The 20,727-nt window shown below is 41.0% G+C and overlaps 1 protein-coding gene across 5 annotated transcripts in view; it reads left to right on the top strand.

The window, feature by feature from the left end:
- Positions 1–20,727, top strand: part of PARD3B (par-3 family cell polarity regulator beta) — a 364,942-nt gene that overhangs the window by 305,922 nt on the left and 38,293 nt on the right. For 4 of the 5 annotated variants that reach the window (XR_011740105.1, XR_011740106.1, XM_065840472.2 and 1 more), the window contains one exon: positions 10,308–10,443. Coding sequence is in view for 2 of the 5 variants with exons in the window: in XM_065840472.2 (XP_065696544.1) it covers positions 10,308–10,443 (136 nt within the window). In the remaining 3 variants the exon portion in view is untranslated. Of the gene's footprint in view, positions 1–9,510; positions 9,654–10,307; positions 10,444–20,727 lie in introns of those variants that run through there. The other variant, XR_011740107.1, reaches the window with a different exon arrangement.

The following is a 20,727-nucleotide window of genomic DNA, read 5'->3' as shown; positions in this document are numbered from 1 at the left end:
CCTGGCAGGGTTTCTGTTGAGCAATAACCGCAAGCTAAATTTGCCATATATAATTCCTGAGAGAAGCCGGTGGTAACTGATGTTTCAACTTTTGAGCGTGTTCCTGTGAAACTGCTCAGATCTCAGTTGTAGTTGGGAAATACTGCCCTACCAGAGGACTGAAATGAATTTACCTTCAGGTTGTCCCCATGGTAAGATTATCATAAAATGTTTAGCCCCTTGCCCTACTGCAGTGTAGAAAATGTCATTAAGCCTGTTTCCGTTGCACATCTGTTAAATGCTTCATGTGTCATTTTAGTATATATTCAGAAGAAGTGAACTTTGGATCATTGTATTAGAGTTAGAACATTTCGAAGAGTGCGTATGTGTTATACTCCCCTCCGTGTTGCAAGAGTCGTTCAAACACACTCAACGGTGCTTTCGTTTTGCTGTGCGTTGCAGTCACAGCTAGTGAAACACGCTAGAAATAATTACTCGTGTTGTCTTTGCTTTTCTTTAGCTTGTAGCTGGAACTTTAAATGTTTCCCTTATACGGCTTAGATGCTTCACCTTGCATGTGCCAGTGGCTTAATAGTAACATCTGCTGTCTTTCTGTAGCAAATCTGATGATATTTGTATGCACGTATATTTAGCTGTACATATAAATAGAATCCAGGCACTGTTAGATGCGTCTGAAAGTGTACGTCAGATTGAAATGGTAACATATGAGGTTTTCTGCAGTTCCATTTATGAAGTATCACGTTAAAAACGAAGCTGTGGAGTAGCCAGAAAACTTCTTGTCATTTCTGCAGCCAAAAGCATATGCTTGTACAGCCTAACCCAACTAGGTCTCGGATATATTCTTAGAATGGTCAGTATTTCGTGTGTCGTATCATTGTCTGCAAGTTGCTTTTTCATCATAGTTGGGCTTTCACGCAGCAGAATGTAGGAGAGCATTGCTCCAGATGTCTGGCTCCTTTCGCCCATTTTGTTGCTGTCTACAGCAAAATTTGAGTTGTAGCTCTACGGTGCAAATTCCCTTTGAGTCTTTGGATGCCCTTAAACAGTGTAGCACTGGAATATGTGTAAATGTCTACAAAGTGCGGTGATTGGAGTGGCTGGTTTAAGAGGAGCTATAAAACGGTTCCAGCTGGAGTGCATTCTTGAGGTAAGCTCAAAATACACTCCAAATTGTCAGCACACTACTCAGGGAAAAACAGAAGAAACAAATCATCCTTGGTGTGCTTTGCTTCCTTTAACACACATAAGGATAGTGTAAATGGAAGCCAGTCAATTTTCAACAGTTTGTGTAAAATTGTCTCTAGTTTTGCTTCCGTACTTCAGCCTCTGTGAATCAATGCATCACACTGGGTTGTAAGTATACCTGTGTGTATTTCTATGGACATAACACCGTCTGTATTTCAGTAAGTATTGTGTATCTGTCCATTAATATTTATATGAAACTGAGAGCTTTGGTTCTTGCAATTTTTAATAAACATTGATGGTGTTACTAGTTTATACAGAACACTCAATATGCTCCATCAAAATGGCAGCTCTAATTAGGTTCCTTGAATTAGCTAATGGATTTTGAGAAAGATAGCTTACAAAGCTCTTACAGCTGTCCAAGATATTCCTGCCATGGCACAGAGACAAAAGGCCACTGGAAGCTACAGACTTTAAAGCTTTAGAAATGCAGCTGACAGTTTAAAAAGATAAATTACATTGGTATTTTTTCCCGTAAAAGTCTTAATGTTGGATTAATGTTGTCCTCGTAGTGACCATTCATTAAAAAAACACCCGGAAAAGCCAACTTTATAGTAAGGATGCATTTTGGCTATGAGATCTATGCTTTTCCCTGATGCTTTGCACATGGTTTAAATTAATTCATTTTTTTTTAAATGTAAGTTATGTCTGTAGTAGGATTACAGATGCCGGGACTTTTTTTTTTAATTGAGGTTGAGATTTCTACGTAGGCCAGATATTATAAAAACAAACAGAGGATGAGTTGCTGCCACTGCCGGTGGCATAGACCTGCCTGTGTGTAACAACAAGCAGGATATAGTCTCTGGTGTGAAACTTGGAGAGGTAATTTCTGGGAGAGAACGCATAGTTACTCTACTACTTTGTACTTTTCAACCAAATATGTTTTAGAAATGGGCAGCAGCAGCATCTACTGTGAGCGAATTCTTAGCTCTTCAATTCTTCCCTCACAAGGGAGCGCAGAAATTAAGACTGCGGTGAATTGTCACCTCCTCTCCCTCCTGCCTTCGCTTTGTGTGTGCTAAAGGGGATTCCTGAGGGACTCTTGAGCGGCTAATTCATTGGAAGTCTGTAAAGTACTTATTACTTCAGCTTTAGCGATAAGTTTAATAAACTGCGGTGCAAAAAGCAATAGTCTGCAAGTGAAAAAAAACTAGCAGGCAGGTGTGATAGCCATTAAGAAACAGAGCTGCATTTCCATGCAAGACTTTAGCATTCAGCGTTTGCTTTGCTGGATTCTTGGAGCTGCTGCACGTGGAGTTTGGAGGGCGGAAAATCTGCTCCGTGTTGATGTGACCTATCTGTTGTAAATATGCCAGCTGCTTTACATCAGGAAAGTAAAATACCCCCTCCCAAGCCGTGTTGTAATACAAGGTGCCAAAAAAGGCAATTTAAGTACTTTGCTGTGTAAATCCAGAAGAAATTACCTTGGAGAGAAGGCCCTCTATTACACCTCACACGTGACTTCTGCATGATGGATAAAAGGCATAATTGATATCATCTTCGGTGAAGAAACCAGAAACTGTTGCATTGTCTAGAGGCTACTGAAAATACCGGGAAAATCTGCTTTGCATTATTTTCATTGTGTATTGTTTATAGAGAGTTTGGTTGTTGTCAGCAGCTGAGTCCCTGATCTCCCTGCTTTCCTGGCCCATCAGAGACGCTTGAATCTCTGGGATCAAGACGACAGCCATAAACTGGTCACATGCCAGAAACAGCCATTGCCATTAACAGCCTGAACTGTAAGGTGTCTTTTTTTTATTATTATTAGTTAAAATCTGCTGATTGCCTCCTTTGATGAGGCACAATACATTGAGCAGAAAAAAAAAGGAGGAAAAAAATGCCTTGTCTTTCAAGTAAAGACAACAAGCTGGCTACAAACAAGAGAATGTCCCCTTTTTTCTTTCCTTCCTGCTTGATTGCAAATAACCTGTTTCTGTTAAAGCAGCACATACCATGTCTGCCTGTACAGTGAATTTAAACCTCAGTGTTTCTGTAAAACAACAAATTAAGCTGTAACTCCCATCATTTCTGGCCAGCTCTAGTCAACTATAAGTTATTGTCCTGGTTTTGTTAAAAACAAGTTTCTCTTTTAGTGAATTTGCCTGTCAGCTAAAGCCTTCATGTTAGCTGCATTTTCCTGGAGAACCCAACACGTGTTTTGGTTAAACCCAGCAATGGAATGCAAACTTATTGATAAGCACGGATGGACATCTCGCGAGAGGGGCGACGAGAAACTGATGTCCGAGAGACTGACCAACGGTGTATAACATTCCATTCACGTGAATACTTCATATAAAAGTGGGAGATCACGAGGATCTCGGCCCTTTTCCCCCTTTTTCCCTTTTTTCCTTTTTTTTTCCCCATGGCTGACATTAGGAGAGGACCTTGCTGGTCGTCCCTGCGAACTGAGGCCTAGTGACAGGCTGAATCCAGCTCCGGTTGGCTACAGAGCCTAATCCAGGACTTTGGGTGCTGGCTCTGCAGTTGCTGAGACTTACAAGATTGGTTTTGTATATTTTGTATTATTTTCTCTATTCTTATTAGTAGCATTAGTAAAACTTCTTTAACCTTTCCAGCTCTCTTCTCTCTGTCCTTCTTTCCCTCCCGATCGCCTGTCCTGAGTGGGAAGGAGGGAGAGGGAGGGGCAAAATGGGGAAGGTGGGGGGAGAGGAGGTTAACAATACATCTGCCAGGGTTTGATTGTCACCCCGCAATCTTAACCCTCGACAGTTATAAAGGAGAGTACTGGGGATGAGAAGTGGCCTGGATCGAAAAGATGACGCTCATCTGACTGTCAAGGGCATCTGCCATGGCAAACAGGAGGAGGTGTTGTATGTCATGTGAAAGGAGGGAAACATAAAAGGATGGTTTATGTCAAGCCACTGAGAGGTATTTTATAAACAGTTTGGAGAAACTGAAAGTGATACAAAACTGTTGGTCTCAGTCTTCAAATCGTTCTTTTGAGGGTTCTGTAAACACATTATGAGCTATTTGGGGAAGGAAAAGGTTAACGACACTGCTTGTTCATATCATGCAAGGTTATCTTTCCTTCTTTCTTCCTAATGAGTCTGCAGGAACCTCAGAATATCATCTTTTCTCTTTCCACTAGGCTCCTAATGTCAAGAGGTCAGTAGTGATGTTACGGGGTCAGTAAGACTCGATTTACATCCAGACAAATGGTGGTCGTGCCACTAGTCTAGGAGCCTGTGACCTTTTGGACAGAAGTGGTTGTGCCGCTTTCATGTTGGCCTAAAGAATGGAAAAGTGGCAGCCAGTGTTCCACTGAAGCACCATTACCGCTTTTTTAAATATTGTGAAGCAGATTAAGACTTGGGGACTTAAATATACAAGTTCAAATAAACTCAAATAAGCATAAATAGCTTCTTCAGTATAGTTTGTTTTCCTGCAGTTTATGATTCTTGACTTTATGTGTGTTTATGTGCATACAGATAGAGAGGAACATCCATCTAATGCTTCTCATGTCAGCCCATCTATACAAACCCTCTCTGGATAGTCCTGTCTAAATGGAACTGGGCTCAAATTCTTCCAGTCACTTCAGATTTCCAGATCAAGTGTCCTAATGGGGCCCCTCTCCATTGATAAAGATGGTAATTGTGTATCCATAGGGTATATTCCTACCCAGAGCAAGAAAAGCAAGTGTTATGGAGACCAGTAAAACCATTTGCATGGTTCCACCAGCTAAAAAGACTTGGTTCTTAAGCTAGGTCCTCAGCAAGGGGTGTGTGTAGATCCCAGCTGGCTCTGGCTGAGCATCAAGGGTGATTTCTGAGCCTGCAAGGCAGGATCAGTGATGTCAACAAGGTGTTTCTGGCAAGTCTTCCATTCCAATATCATTCCTTTACTCAAGTGCCTATGCAAACAACAATTGTTCATTTCTTCCTAAACTATCTTTCTTTCTCTTGGTGGTTGACAAAGATGAAAGCTGAAATATTGTAGAATTATGTTCTTATCATTGATATTCTTTTTATCACTTCCCACCATTCTTTTTATTCCCTCTTGCTATTGAGGTTGCAGAAATATTTTCATGAGCAATGCAATGTTTGAGGGTACAAAGGCAAGGGCTGGAACTGAAAGAGTAACGTAGTCAAATATTTATTTGTTATAACTTCAAAATGAAAGTTTTATCCTAAGTAAAAGAGAACTCTTACATGCTCTATTGGACTCCCTTATACTGTGTATCTTTGCAAACCACGATGTTCGTTCGGTATATAAAATCAGTTTTGTTTTGTATCAGGTTGTGAATGGAAGATTGCCCACTCTCTTGAGTCTGTGAATCATGTTTTGTCTTGGATTTGTTTATTAATGGAAAATTCACTAAAAGAATATATATATTTATCTTTTTCAACTTGGAAGTGCCAGTTGTTTGTTCAGAGGCTGACAGTCAGCTGGGTGAAATGAGCGTTTGAAAGAAGCGGCTGGCAAAAAAGCCCTGTGCAATATTAATGTGTTTAGGAAAACCACTGGAAACAAAATATTTATTGCCTCTTTAAATGTATGTTTAGATACAGCTTTGAGTGGTTCATCTTACTCTGTACGTGCAACACTTGTTTTTAATTTGGTATTATCTAGAGAGCTGCAGTAAGAAGTCACTAATTTAAAAAGTGACATTTTTAACCAGGATAAAATCTAGATTAGCAACTTGGAGGAAGAGGAGAGAGGAGATTTTATTGTGCAAAACCCAAGTCATATGTATTAGATACTGATGATGATGTTTTCATTCCCTGAAAAAAATAACTCCTCTGTCACATTGGATATATAATGTTATTGCTATGGTGCTTGTTCATCTATCTCTTCAGAGACGATGGGATGAAATTTCACAGTCGTATTTTACATAATGTTAGAGATAGCTTGAAACTAATTCTGTGCCCAATTATGGTTTCCCTTTTGTTTTGGGAAGCCTGATCCAGCTGCATCGGTTGAGCAGCTGTTTTGCAGCGGGTCCCTTTACAGCTGCGGTGGACAAGGTGGAACCTGTGAGGTACCTCCGATGGATTCAGACACGGGGCAGAACATGGTGATCTCTTGTGGTTGTTTGTCTGGTTGGTGGGACACAGCAGCGTGGGTTAGAACAATTGCTCAGGCTTCTTTTTCATCTTTCTCCCAGTCCAAAAGAAAGCTTTGGTTTGTAAGTATTCTATCTAGTAAAACTATAGAATGACTGACATGAATGTGCTTTTTCCTCTTTTGAATGTTCATATAAGATTTCTTTAAAATTATTTGCCAAAAAATCCTGGCAGTGTGTGCAGCTTATTCTGAGAACTGTTGAACCTCCTCCTAAGATTGTTTGTGGCTTGAGATTTTGGACAGATTTTGTTACCGTGGTTTGAAATCAGCCTCTGAGTCTTTGCTAAGCTCTTCATGAAGTTTCTCAGAGGTTTTTTCCCCCCTACCTAGTCATTATTTAAAGACTTCCCCAGAAAGCTTCAGGTTGAATCCCAATATCAGCTGCTTCTGAATCAGTCTCCTTACATGTAGCACAATTTGAGGAAATCGTTCTGAAATCAATTGCAAAATGTAGAGTGGACGGTTCTCTTACAGCCTTGTGACAACGGAAAAGTCCACGGGTAGAATTTAATGTTAGAGCCTGGGCAGATGCGGTGGTGGAGGGGAACAGCAAATGTGCGGCTGCATGGTTCTCTGAGTGACGTATAGCACAGGGATACATGTCAAAGTGAGTTGTGCGCAAAATTGTAGATACAAAGAGGACTGTAATATTTATATCTCCTCAAGGAGGGAACGCTACATTAAATGTAAAGTTACTGTAAAAGACATCTGACTGCTGTACTTACTGGGCTTGGTGAAAAGCTTCAGTGAGTCTCCTTAATATAAATTGATTTCGATTGGGTTATTGTTTTTATATTTCTTCTGTAATTTCAGGTTCCTTTTCAGTATAAAAAGTCGTGTATCCGAAACATTTAGAACTGGTATTCATCTGCTGTTTCCCTGTCTGAGAACTGCTATCTGATCAAAGCAGTATTTTTTAATTATGTATTTATAAGCAGATGGGAGAATAGTTTACAGTCAATGTAAGATCTTCTCTGCAGATCTTGGAAAATTGTGTTGTGGTTTTTTTTTTTAATATTGCCTTATCAGTTTCTTTTTTTTTATTACTGATGACTTCATTCTGTTTGAATTCAATGCTTCGGTTTCTTTGGGGTAAACTAATAGATTATGTATGCGATATTTGCACAGTGCTGATTGAATTCATCTGGTGAGTTTGAATGTGGTTCATATATTCACATAATTGTCAGGAGCCAACTTGAAATTCAGAACTGTTTCATGAGCATTGCACAGGGCACCGTATTCATCTCACATTACTCAGGAGTGGGTAAAACTTTCATGGTAAGCTAGAATGCAGCTCTTTCAGAAGCAAATGTCTTTTAAATTTGTGCCTATAAACAGTGATGGAGGGGAAAAAAGAAAAAAAAAAGCTGTGGAGCTTTAACCATTTCCTGAAAAAATGAAGCTTGTGTACAAACCCACCCTCTTCCAACCTATTCCCCCCACCTTTCTAACAAGTTCTGAACCTGTTGGCCATTTTTGACCAGACTTGACAGGTGATTGAATGTTCAAAAGATACAGGATCACTAAGTTTCATGAAAATAAATGCTGGAGAGGCCCCGAGGAATGTCCTTGCTGGGGAGAAGCGCTGCCGTGTGAACTCAATCCCATTATCGGACACCAGAGAACCCACGGGAGAGAGCACGGAAACCAGACTGCGCCGAGCTGCTGGTTTCCACAGAGATGATGCTCGTGTTTTCACACTAATCCAGATGGACGGCTTCCCATGTGCTGCTGTCTCATTCAAACGTTCCTGCTCGTTCTCATGGTTAGGGTTTGTGCTTTAATACGGCGTGGCAGAGGTTTGCCAAAGAAAAAACTGTGGGGCCTAGTTCTTTAATATATATAATCAGCTTGATCTCTGCAGCACCTACTTGCTGGCTGGCTGGGTTTAAGCAGAAGGACGTTCACCTACAGGAGATCTGCAGTGAATGGAGCACTCTGCCTCTTAGAATCTATCCATGGTATTTTCAGATTACCTCTTTAGCCACAATAGTTGGAGGTAGAAGGTGGGTTACGTGGCATTAGGAAACCGGTGGCAGGTGGTGCTGCTGCAGTTTGTGGGGAGCCCCGATGGGCTGGAATCAATCCAGACCCATTGCCTGTATTTCAGCGGTTCCCTCTCTTAACCAGTGCTGCTTTGGGTAATGATGTTGGCAAAGCAACAGGGACAGCGCTTTGGGCCTTATCTGTATGTTAGCAGCCCTAATTAAATGCTTTATCTGTACTCACAAGTCAAGTCAGGGGATTTCACGGGTATTGTGTTGCTCATGAGCTGTGGACCGAGCTTCACTGTTCGAAGTGATAGCCCCCATTAGCTGGAAATGGTTCTCCACTGTTTGACAAGAATTCATGCAAGGAACAGAGGCATTTATCTGTAGGAATCAAGGGGAAAAGGGAATATAATTTTCTTTTTTATTCCTCAATAGGCCACAGAGTTTGTGCAGGCTTTCTGCACTGTCTTGGCAGATCATGAGAAAAAATGTGTATGCTCTGGTAAAGTTTGGTGAGTCAGCCAGAGAAGCTTGAAACCTCTGAGACTTGATAGAGTAAAGGGGCTGGATCACTTAGGATCCAGAGAAGGCAAGTAATTTAAGTGTTTGAATTTTCATGGAAACATAGTGATGCTGCAAGTAAACATTTCCAACCCTGGCTGCACATCCAGTTGCATTTGCACCCCATGTGGAATTTCCCTTCATTGGTAATTAATTGCCAACCAATCTATATTGCTGTTAGATACTAGAAACTACTTACTATTGAACTGATAGATTTATGTCTAGTCTCTTGTATTTGCTTTCCAAATTCAGTTTGCTGTGTAAATCCTATAAAAGGCTTCCCTAGATTCTGGCTTACTCATAGTGGAGTGCAGTGTGACAAGATGCTCCACGGAGTCTGTGCTCTCATGAATTAATACATGTATCTATAAACCATTGTTGGTGAGGCAGAGTGAAGGTTGTGGATTAAGAGAATATATGATGATGTGCTGCAATAACAATGGTCTGAGTTTAGGAAATAAACGCTATTACAGTTCCCTGTGAATGCCAGTAAATGCTACTGAGCCTTACAGTCAGTGTTCACCCCAGGGCTGGAAAAAGCTGCAGAAAACTTTGAATGTATTAGTTTTAAATGTGGCTAACTTTTTTTACTTCTTAAGCATTTTCAGGATGTTTTTTTTAGTGCTTCCAGAGTTGCACAAGTCCAGCTGTAAGGTTTTGGAAGACTCAGCAGGGTCAAAATCTGCAAAGACAGGCATGTGTTTAACTTGATAAACTAAGCAACTCCACTAGCTTTACCACGGCAGTGTGCAAAGCATGCAGTTCAGCATACAAGTGAGTCTTCGTGGATTACTAAATGGATTACTGTTTAATTACCACTTTAAAAAACTGGTGTCAAGATTTGATGGTGTGCTTTCCCATCTGTCTCACCTCCCCTCTGTTTTCATGGCTGATGTTTTCCTCCTTTGTGTAATTGGGAGGGAGGTTGTTTTTGAAGAGATAAAACTTCTTTCTGTGCTTCTCCATGACTATAGTTTATTCTTTACCTTGAACAAATGTAGTTTTAGGGAAATTCCACATTCAGCGTGGGAGCAAAAGGAAGCCCTTTTTTGGCAGCTTATCATCATCATTATTGTTATTAAAACATGATAGCCATTTATAGCTGTTCATAGGAATGTTAAAAGTTTCCTTGTGCTCCCCCATCTGTCTGCATCCATCTGTTGGCTCTTGTCTTGTACTCAAATTGGTGAGTTCTTTAGACAGGGACAGACTTTTTTCAAAATGGGGATCAAGTTCACAACCAGCAGCTTTATAAGAAAGCAAAAATCAGGGTGATATGGGCCAGTGGGCACCATGTGAGTCAGGAGAATGAAACGTTCCTAATCCATTTGTCTCAGGTGCGGCAATTCTGTGTGTGCGCTGATGTGGGTACCTGGTGTTAGATGTGTGTGTACACGGGTTTTATTTGGCATTTTTTGTTTTTCCCAGTGGCTGCACAGGTGGTGGGAACGCGGATCGTATCCAGAAGTTACGGAAGGAGTACCATCAGGCCAGGCGAGAAGGCTTGCCCTTCTATGAGGATGACGAAGGAAGAACACAGCCAGCTGATTATGACCAGCGTTGGGTAGGTTCCACAATGTGATGCAAAGTGCTTTTGCAGTGTTCAGATTTATCACAAGATGCTGGTTTGTTTGCGTTTTCCAGAAATCCCGTGTCAGTTTAACGTGAATTTGGGGGGGTTGTAGAAATTGCGAAATCCTTAATGCCAGCCCACCGAAGAAAACATTCGTAACGTGAAAACTTGGCTAAAATAACTTGTCTGTTCGCTGGGTCTGATTCACTGGTCCAGGTTTCCCCTCTTTAGGCTCAAGATATACAGTCATTGCCAAATTTTGTCACATGTGGTAGCATCAAGGCTTTTCAGCAGGATTTGTGGTGCTCTGCCGGTTCATCCTGATTCCCTGGGTTAACAAGAGCAATAGAAGAGCAAACTCTCCCCGTGCTTAGCTGCAAAGTGAGAGGGGGCAAACAGTATCTGCTCCTGCCCTTCCTTCTGCACACTGGACAGTAGCAATCTGGTCACCGTACACCCTCAATAGCTTTTATAAAGTGAAAAATGGAGTAGTTCACTCCTTTACCCTCGAAAGATCTTAAAATATTCTACCAACGCTATAAAACTGTTACAGACCTACTGTATTCCCTGCTTTACATCCAGGAGTCACACTACACAGAGACATATTATCTACCCCACTACTGAAGAGTAATCTAGAGAACCAGAGATTAAATCAAGAGTGCAGGATTTTTGAATGTGTTAAATAGATGCAACAGCTATAGACTGTGGGATCACAACCGTGGTACTCAAGAGCTCCACCTGAGTGGGTTTCAGAGTCGGACCCTGTCTCTTTAGAAGCAATTATAATCAACTAGCATTCAAAAATGTAACTTTGATCAGATGCAATTTATGCTAAATTTGAAATTTGAGTTTTAAAAGAGACAGAATTATGTTAAAATCTTAAGAATCTAAATACAGCTGAAGTCTGAACTAACATTGTTGGTTTTAAAGTCCTCCAAACTATCTGTGTGAATGCTAAAGTGAAATCTTCAATTATGTGGTTGCTATCCAAAAAAGTCCTCTGCGAGACTGGACTGTATTGCAGTCACAGAGAGACAGTGTTAAAAGGGGTGCTTTTACATAAATTATCATATATATTTGTTCACTAACCCAAAAAATGGTGTTGTATGTATTATTCTAGTTCAGTTACCAAAAATGTCACCTTCAGCAAAATAGTTCTTTCCTTAGTGCAGTTGACTTTAATCTGCTGCCTTAAATTTTCTGACACAAATTTGGGAATCTTTGTAAGTGCCATTCTTCTTCTCAATAGCTTCTCAATGAACTGAAATGAGAATATGCATCAAATATATCTTTCTATTGAAATGATATGGTGTGATAACTGTCCTGACAGAGGCCCCAGACTGGGCCAGTGGTACCTCTTCAGCAGCCCGAGGTTTTCTACTTCTTATCTGAAACTGATAAAGCTTTATTAATCCTGAGAGGAGGCTGAGATTGAGGGTCCAGTGTAGTTTCCTAAGATTCACAAAGGTTTCTTCTAGGTAATCCTTTTTAAGCCTTTCCTATTAGGTATAATGCCCAGAGATTACTGATTTCCAAAGCTTTGCTTTTCCTGTGAGGCAGGTTGTACTTAATCAGAGCATCTGAAAGGGAGCTTTAAGTATCTCAATCTTGAACTGATTAATAGTAGTGGCACCGGGATTGTTTCTCTTTGTCCTTCCAATGCAGAATATTTTTTAATGTTTTTGTGGCAAGGAATGGTGGTCTGTTCAGAAATCACAGTTCACCTTGAGGGCTTTAATACTCTGAATATCTTGTTGCTGCAACAGTTCCTCTTGTTGAAGTGGTTTACAAATTCCAAAGACGTCTGGTCCCTTCACTGAAACAATATCGTCCATTGATCCATCCAGCCTTGTCTTTCAATGCGGAAAACACCGTGCCCCCAGCTTGCTCTCATTCGACTCCTGGCTGAAATTTCTACTCTGACATGTAGTTTTACCCTTAAAAAAGAAGAAACAAAAATAGAATGGAAATATTAAAAAGAAAACAAATGTCTCGAAGCATCTTGTGAGGAGATATTTTAGAAGCAATGTAGTCTTGCCTACCTCGGGCTGCTGACCCTCCGCAGTCCTGTGGTAACACAGATTGAACAACAGCTGATTTGTTCCACCTTTCCTCATCAGTGAGCAGACGTGCTGATGACTAATTGTATAATTGTAAATAAATAAAAACTTAATCTCCAGGATGTCAGGTCTTTCTTTAAAAGAGTCAACAGACAGCTGAGGAGGAGGAAATCCTTCTGGTATAAGTTTTCTCCCTTCCCACAGGAGGTTGTGGCACCAGGGAAGCTGCAGCTGGAAAAGAGATGCTGGGTCTCCGTATGTATTTTTAATCCTCAATTAGTTCTTTCTGTGCTTTTGTCAGTCAGCTGTTTTACCGAAGCCAGCCTTCCTATAAGATGTCTTGCTAATGTACAGCAGCTGCTGTAATCGCTTCCCACCATCTCATGAAACATGCAGATAAGTTGGGAAATAACAGAGGATAATTTGAGAAGACACTATCCCATCGCAAATCAGCAGCCTCAGAAGTGGACCCTGGGTCTCGTCCTCCAAAAAAGTATCTGAGAACTCAGGAGGCAAATTTCTATCTGATAAAGCTGACATTGACAAGTGGCCTTTAGCTGACACTGTAATGGGACAGAATTTCTAATAGAAGGGGTATTTCTAACAATCTACTTTTTTCAAAGCGGGATAAATCAAGTTAAAGTGCGGGACCGGCTGAAAAGCTAGCATTGTGAGGGGAAAATGATCTCATGACAGGCAATTGGGATCCATAAATGTTTTAAAAATAAGGTCAAAAATTCATTTTAAATAGGCCTGCTATTCTCTCATCATCCGTTCCTCCCCCCCGCATCCATTTTCCAGTTCTCCTCTGTTCTTCTCATCTGTTGCTGGATTAATTTTTTGCTCTCTTGCGCCTTCGTTCTGCTCTCCCTTCCCCACAGTCTGTTCTTCTTTTTGTAGGTAACTGAATAATTCAGTTTAGTGTGTCCATAAACAGACACATGTATATAGCACTGCCTGTGCTATAGAGCCAGATCCTTTGAAATTCTTTTTTCTTTGTGCTTTGGTTTGTTGTTGAGTTTGGAATCCTTTGGACTCCTCCCCACCTCTGCCACCCCCCCTTTCAGGTTTATAACTAGGGTAAATGAAAAGCCAAGTTCTATTGGGCTGATGACAAGGCTTAAAGTAAATCTCAGCTGGTTAACCAAAGGACAGACTGATGGTAAGTGTAAATATTGTCTAGGAAAATGAATGCCTGTTGTTGTCAGTGTAATGTGAGATTACCGTCAAATTTTCTGACAGTGAGGGTGGATTGGGAAGTATCAGCTCAAGACAGAGTTTAGGCATGTACATACATAGTCATGTCTTAGTGGGACATCAGACAGTCAAAGCACTGGTGAGCATATCCCACACAAACCTAATCAGGTCTACAGAAAGGCTGAGTATCAGTCAGAACCTGGGAGAACTATGTGAGCAATAAGCTGCAAGAACTAATAACAGATCATGAGAAACAGTGGAGGAGCTGTCAAGACAAAGCCGTGAACTCAGCATCTACACTTGTATTTAGAAGCATTTAAATAATGATGAATTAATCATCTATTTGAGGATTTACTTGGATTCTCTTGCAGGCTTTGTACAAATCCAGTTACTTAAAACATCAATTCTTTCCTTCAGGGTGGCAGTAAATCCTTGAAACTATCGGTTTTAATGTACATTCAGGGACTGAATGTAACATGGGCCACATGGCAAATAGTTCTTCACCTGTTCGTGACCACATCAGCCTCACTGTACCGAACCTGATGTTAAGTGGTTCTAAAAACCGTATTCTTGCTTGCAGATCAGATTTGCAAACTGATAAATAACCTAAAGATATAAGAAAACCTGTCTGTGAACATTCCCATTGAAACACATCTGTGATGAACTGAGTTTTGTCAGTTCCCAGTTGAGAGTATGGAAGCAGAATCACGCCTGTCTGTGTGAAAGGCCAAGTACTTGATTGTGTGCCTGGCAGGGCTCCAAGCCTAAAAATCAACCAGAACAAAAAAAGGAGCGTTAAGAACTGCATTATTTTTCCATAATGTGTCAAAGGGTTCTACGTTTGCTTCAGGATGAATAAGGAGCTGTTTGTACTTTCCACGATCAATTCATTCCAGGTTCAGGATGTTGCAATGCAAATAAGTTAGGTTCCCAAAACACACAGACGTTTGTGTTGGACCATGGTTAGAAACCAAAATTCCAACTTCTAGAAGAATGGCATTCCTGTCTTCTAGCGCGATGGTAGAAGTTGACAATTTTATGTACTATGTGAAACCATATAGCAGAAACTGCTGTGAATTCCAGACTTTCGGAGCCCACAGACTATTAGTAGAAAACATTTAAATAATTAAAAACCCCACTTAGAGTATAGCTGCTTTGAAAACTATGGATCAGAAGTGTTCATGTGTGTTGCTATAATATTCATTAAGAGAGTATGTGAAACATTTTATTGGAAGGTATGATTAACTTAGCAATGAAGAACTTTTTGTGGTCGCTACCTATCTGGGTATAGTGAGGGTTTCAGATTGGGGGATGTTCTTAAGAGCTGTTCAAACTAAGCATGGAGATTTTACAATTTACAGGCTGGCTTTTGGGGATAGGTTTGGAGGAAAATTATTTTGGAGAAATCCCTGCCAAGCCTCATGTGAAAAATAAACTATTCCAAATGGCACATGCAAGGAGAGCCAAATTCAATTCCATTAATACTAGTAATGAAGAATGACTCTTATAACTTGTTTGGAGTCATTCCTACTTACACAAAGGTTGAATTTGGCATAGATTATCTGAACCAGAGTGGAGTCTGAAATGCTCATGTCTTCACGCTAACACTATGTACACACTCTTATTTACCAAGGGAAACAGTTCTGCTGCCATATGTCGTCTTATCAAAGCCCACTGGTGCTGTTTATACCCTACAATATTACAATAATTCCAGAAATAGATCATGCCATCTATTCCACAAGGTGCCCCGTCACACAGCTGCTTTTTGTTCTGTTTCAGCATGGAGGAGGTGATTCTGAGGGGGGCAAACATTAAGCTTTTCTCTTACTTCACATGAATAGTTGAAGGAAATCAGACAAAAATAGCCAGTGCTGCCAGGCTGTGGCCGCCCTCGCAGGTTCCACGTTAGCACATGTGCCAGCGGTTGTGTCCCTTGCAGTTAGGAGAGATTCTTCTGATGTTGCCCAAACGGAGAACTTGAGTGGGGCATCTCGGAGATCGTGACAGCTGCCACACATTATGTTGATAGGATATGAAGGGCCCTAGAGGTTTTTTGTTGTATGCATTTCTCCTAATTTGCCAATACGTTTAGGGAGGCAAGCAACAAACCTCTAAGTGGTAATTATATTGGTGAGGGGAGTTCGTAAACAGGTAATCTATGTTTTATAGTGTGCTGAACAGTTACTGAATTTGTGCACATAGATGGGGCACAGCTGAATGGGCACAGAAATGGCCTTTTCAGAGCTAGGCTGTAATCTGGCTTCACTGCAGTTCTGAGTGCCACGGTAGCTGGGTCTTTGCAATTTGCTTTGGTTTTGGCAAGCTTATGCCAGTATAGGCTTTAACAGTTTTCTATCTACTTGTTGGACACTCTATACATAGGTGACTGTGTGGCCACTTTACCTGAGCATGTGTGCACACTCTGTCCAATCTCACACCAGCATCATATGTGGAAGGTGGAACAAGACTGAGATTTTAACACCGAGCCTTCGCATGTGGGGTTGTTAAAGCCAATACTCTGCACTTTGAACCTTCCCTTAGCCTCAGTGATACGTTCTTCTCCATGACAGCTTGGTCCCGACCCCTAGCAAGTCAATGCCCCACGTACCATAGAATCAAATGCAGCTGCTCCTGGGTCTGACTACAAGGGGAGAAAAAAAATAGGTTTCCTTTTGAAATTGACCTCTTCTTCCTCAGGCCACTAGTAAGAGGCCTGTTTCAGCTTCTGGAAGTGGGCCCCAGTTGCAACAATGCTCATTTTTTAATCACAAGGCAAGCCTGTAATGCCATTGAAATTCACGTGTGAAGCTGAGCATGCGCTAAGGTATTTATTAGATCAGGCCTGAAATTGGGCCTCAAAGTTGACCCCTTCTTAGCCACAAGCTTTACTACCAGGTATCTGGTGCATTTATCAAATAGATGCTGACACCACTGACTTCTTTTTGAATTCTCACAGCTCAATCTCTCTGGGTTATGTTCTTGTTCAGTGTGTCGCTGATTAAAAAGAAATCTCTTCCATAAAAAATACTGCTGATCCAAAGAGATGTGCAGCTACTGTTGTCCCAGACAGCACCACGTTTCCTAAAGATGCTGGTCACTGTCCAGCTCTGCCTGCGAGGGATAACATCCCACTAGAACCAATAGCTGTTTTGACAAAGGACTCCAAAATTTGTCCATTTAACATAATGGAAAGCAGAGTGACCTCGGTGAGGAAAATGGCAATGGCTGCCCAGCGTGTGCAGAACAGGGTCGAGCTTGAAAGAAGCTGGGTCAAGCAATACAAGTGTGTCATTGAGGCTGTTACAGAGTACAGGTCTTTTATTTGTTATAGTTAAATACGTGACAGAAGCGAACTGAAATAATGGACTTTTGATGACTTCTGATTTCTGGATTGAGTTCTTGTGCGTCTGTGCAGCACTTCTCATTATTGCAGCACAAGATCTGAGGTGGAGGCCGTGGATCTTCTTGAGTTTTGCTGGAGTTTGTCACTGCAAAATGCATCAGCAGAACTGCTTGTTAAATTCCATCCTAGGCGCGGTTTCAGCAGCCAGGGTGTCAGCGCTCTGGCTATATTGTTGTCTCGCGGTTAAAAACCACTAAAAAGTTGAAGATTTCTTCACAGCCAAGGTGTGAAAAGTAATTAGAATGTATCTCTGGGTGCTGGGTATAGGCAATTATCTATGAATTTATAAAGGCTCCATTTTTCACAACAAACAGGCGACGTTGTTGTAATTATTTAAAATGAAAGTCACTGACTCAGACACAGGGAGATTGGGCGGATAACTTTATTAGTTCCCAGTCTAAGGTCTGTAGTGCAGATGCTAATCTAATATCAAGACTGCATTAAAATAAAGTACAAAATATGGGAAAAGAGAATTCCATTTACCCTGTAGGGCTGGTGCTGGACACAAGTTTGGCTTTTCTGCTCAAGGCCAGCTCTTTTTAGCTTTCACCCTCAATTCTGGCTATTAAAGAACACTTGAAAAAGGAACGCTGGTGCCTTCTTGCTCAGTACAGGATCCAACTGGAATGCATTACTTCTATCAACTCTGCAAAAGTTAGTAATCAATTTCATTTTTGTTTGTGTTTGGTTTTTTAAACCTTCTTTAGTGTTCTCATTTTGTTTAGCAAATTGAGTTTGTAAACAGGAATTTCCCAATGCAGGAGGAAATGTGATAAAAAGCTGTCACTGCGCAACCTGATCGGAAGGGTTGATTTGGAGTTGATTGGTTTTAGTGGTTTTGAGACGCTTGCTCTGCAACTATATTAACAGTAAGGAAGCTTTTTCCTCATCAAATGGCCTGGTTGCTCTGTCATGTTGCCCAATATTAAGTAGAGTCATTCCAGCTCATTTGTATGTCCTAAGTCCTGTCTGACAGGAGATATTGAGTCTTCTGTAGAAGAAGTATTTATGCTTTGCACCATCACTTATTCCAAGAAAAGTCAGAGTAGCAGATACCTATAGTGATATTATGTCTTCGAAGTTACGATATGACTCCAAACAAAGTGAGCACATTGGGATTCTGAGATCTAAAAGTTTCTTGTATCGCAGCAAGTATGGTTATATCAAATTATATTCTATACTTCATAATTTGATGATAATTCCTTCAAGAGAAGGTATAAATTTATAATTTAAATACCTGCCTGTGCCTTCTATCCCTGGTCTGCCGTCATCAAAACAAAGTCATTCTGACAATCTAAATTCAATCTTTCCTGCAGAATGATTACAGGGAAATTTATCTAGTGATACCCACCAGTGGATCAGTATTAACATTTACATTTGCATTTGAAGCTAATTTTCAAAGTATTTCTCTTAATTTGCTAGGAAGATACCTGTCAGGTTAGCAATTAAACTGTAATTTGGTCACTGAGTTGTTTACACGGATTAATAGATCTCTCTCTTAAGCATATGCTCCTGGGTTTGAAATAATAGCTATACTGCGTGGTAGCATGACCCCACTTGAGTTTCACACACACATGCACAAAATCAAATTCCATCACATTTTAATGCAAATTTTACCTTTGCAAATGATGGCCTGAAAAGAATGAGTTTCCATGGTAACCTTAGGGAACACATAACCTGTTTATCATAACTTCTCCATGAAGCAAGACAGGGGGTGGGGAACATGCTTTGATGTCAGCTGTATTTTTCTGTAGACGGTGTTCTGCTGTAGAGAATTTACCGAAATGCTCCTGTACTGTCCTAAATAAACTTTTTTTCCCTTTCTCAGAAGCAGAAGCAGTCATATAGAATATAGAATAACACAGGAGGGACCTGCAGTAGGCAGTATTCAAAACCATCGACTGACCTTTCAGCTCCTGTCCATAGTTTGATAACTAGGTCAGTGTTTTGAAAGACCGATCACAAAATTAATATCTAAAACAGATCACTCCCATCACTTTCTCTCTCCTCACTTTCCTTCCATGCTTTGCGTTTGGCCCTCAGGTATCCCTGCTGCCTTTGAAAGGCACTTTAAGTTTTTCATTTTCTCGTTCTTCCACTTCACTGTTGAAAGTACTGTTTGAAAAATGCCTTGGAACGTCTCTTGCATTGTGGAGCTACCCCGGAAAATAATATATTGATTATACTTCACATGCAGTGCTGACTCTCAGAGGGGAGGTGGTGGCTTCTGGAGCTGCCAGTAGCCAGGAGTGAGTTTGATGGCCATGAGCATCTGCAAGGTTGTGTTTTTCCTGCACAGTAACTCCTGGCTAAAGGAAAGAATGTCTGCAACACTTTTTTGAGGTCATTAGGAGTAAGGAACAGATGTTGAGGTTTTTCAGAATGCTGCTTTGAAGTGCCATTTAGGAGTCAACTGACAAGACTGACCCTATAGGCAGCGATTTTGGGGACTGGAACACAGAGGAACCATTGCCCACAATTGCCCATCTGGTATCCATCTGGTACCAGCAAACAACAGACAGTACCAAATCGCAGAGAAACTGTACCAACTGCTAAATTGGTATCGGCAAGCAAAGAAGGTCGCCACCCAGCAGCGATTTCAAGCAGGAGAAACAATATCTGTAACATTTACAGGCTGGTGTCTGTAGATCCAGAGGAACCTGATGCCACAGCATATGGAAAGCAATTCCTCTCTCTAAGTCTGTTTATGCTGATGTTGTTTGCTCAGTATTAATCCAGGTTTGGGATATTATTTTAATTTTTTTTTTGCTGCCCATATTGAATTTGCAGTGAGGAGAGTTTTTGTCACGATGCCATTGAGAGATTGCCTCTCTTTAGTGGCATCTGCGTTTAACAGGATTAAGGTGGATTTAATACCCTGCGCTACAGACTAACCATTCACATTCTAGGAGCAGTGTTCCAGAGAGGTGTCAAATCACAATGGAAGGAGTTGCCCTTAACTTTTAACTCCGTGACAATTTACTCTTTGCTGTTTTTCTTTGATGTGAAGTATTCTTGGGGAGATCTGTGGCAGGGGGCTGTTTCCCAGTTTTATTGCCTTCTTCCCTTCTTCCCTTTGTTCATTTTCTCCCTTCTTCCTCCTTTTCTTCTCTTGAAGCAGTGTGCCGGTTTGTATAGTAGCTAAGTGTTCAGAATGTAATAATACAACAGTGAGAGATTTACTGCCTCTAGGCGCTACCCCTTCTACTCTGAGGACCTCCAGCAAGGCATGATTTTATAGACAATGAAAGGCTCGCTCTCCCCCGTGAAGCCGCCTGCCCGCAGGAAGCTTTTCACTGTCTATTTCCACTACTTGCTCTGCAATTTAGTTCCATGCCCTGCTATTTCCCCCTTCCCTCCCTCTTTCCTTCCCTGCCATACACATGCATATACCCCCTGCGTACACATTCAGCGCCAACACCAGATGTGGGGAGATAAAGCAAAATAGCGTTTTCTCAATCTGCGTGTTAAAAAGCTCAAAAATACCCCGAACGTTTTTGTTTTGCCATTCTCATCATAAATGGAAATATTGATCAGTCTCCTGTTTGCTTTCCAGGTACTGACTCTGTCATTTCATTTTCCTTAAAAAGAACACGGGCTCGTAGCTGGGCTGCA

The sequence above is a fragment of the Patagioenas fasciata genome, chromosome 7 (genome assembly GCF_037038585.1).
Source record: "Patagioenas fasciata isolate bPatFas1 chromosome 7, bPatFas1.hap1, whole genome shotgun sequence".
In the NCBI taxonomy this organism is placed as follows: Eukaryota; Metazoa; Chordata; class Aves; order Columbiformes; family Columbidae; genus Patagioenas; species Patagioenas fasciata.
This window is presented reverse-complemented; position numbering and strand designations above follow the sequence as displayed.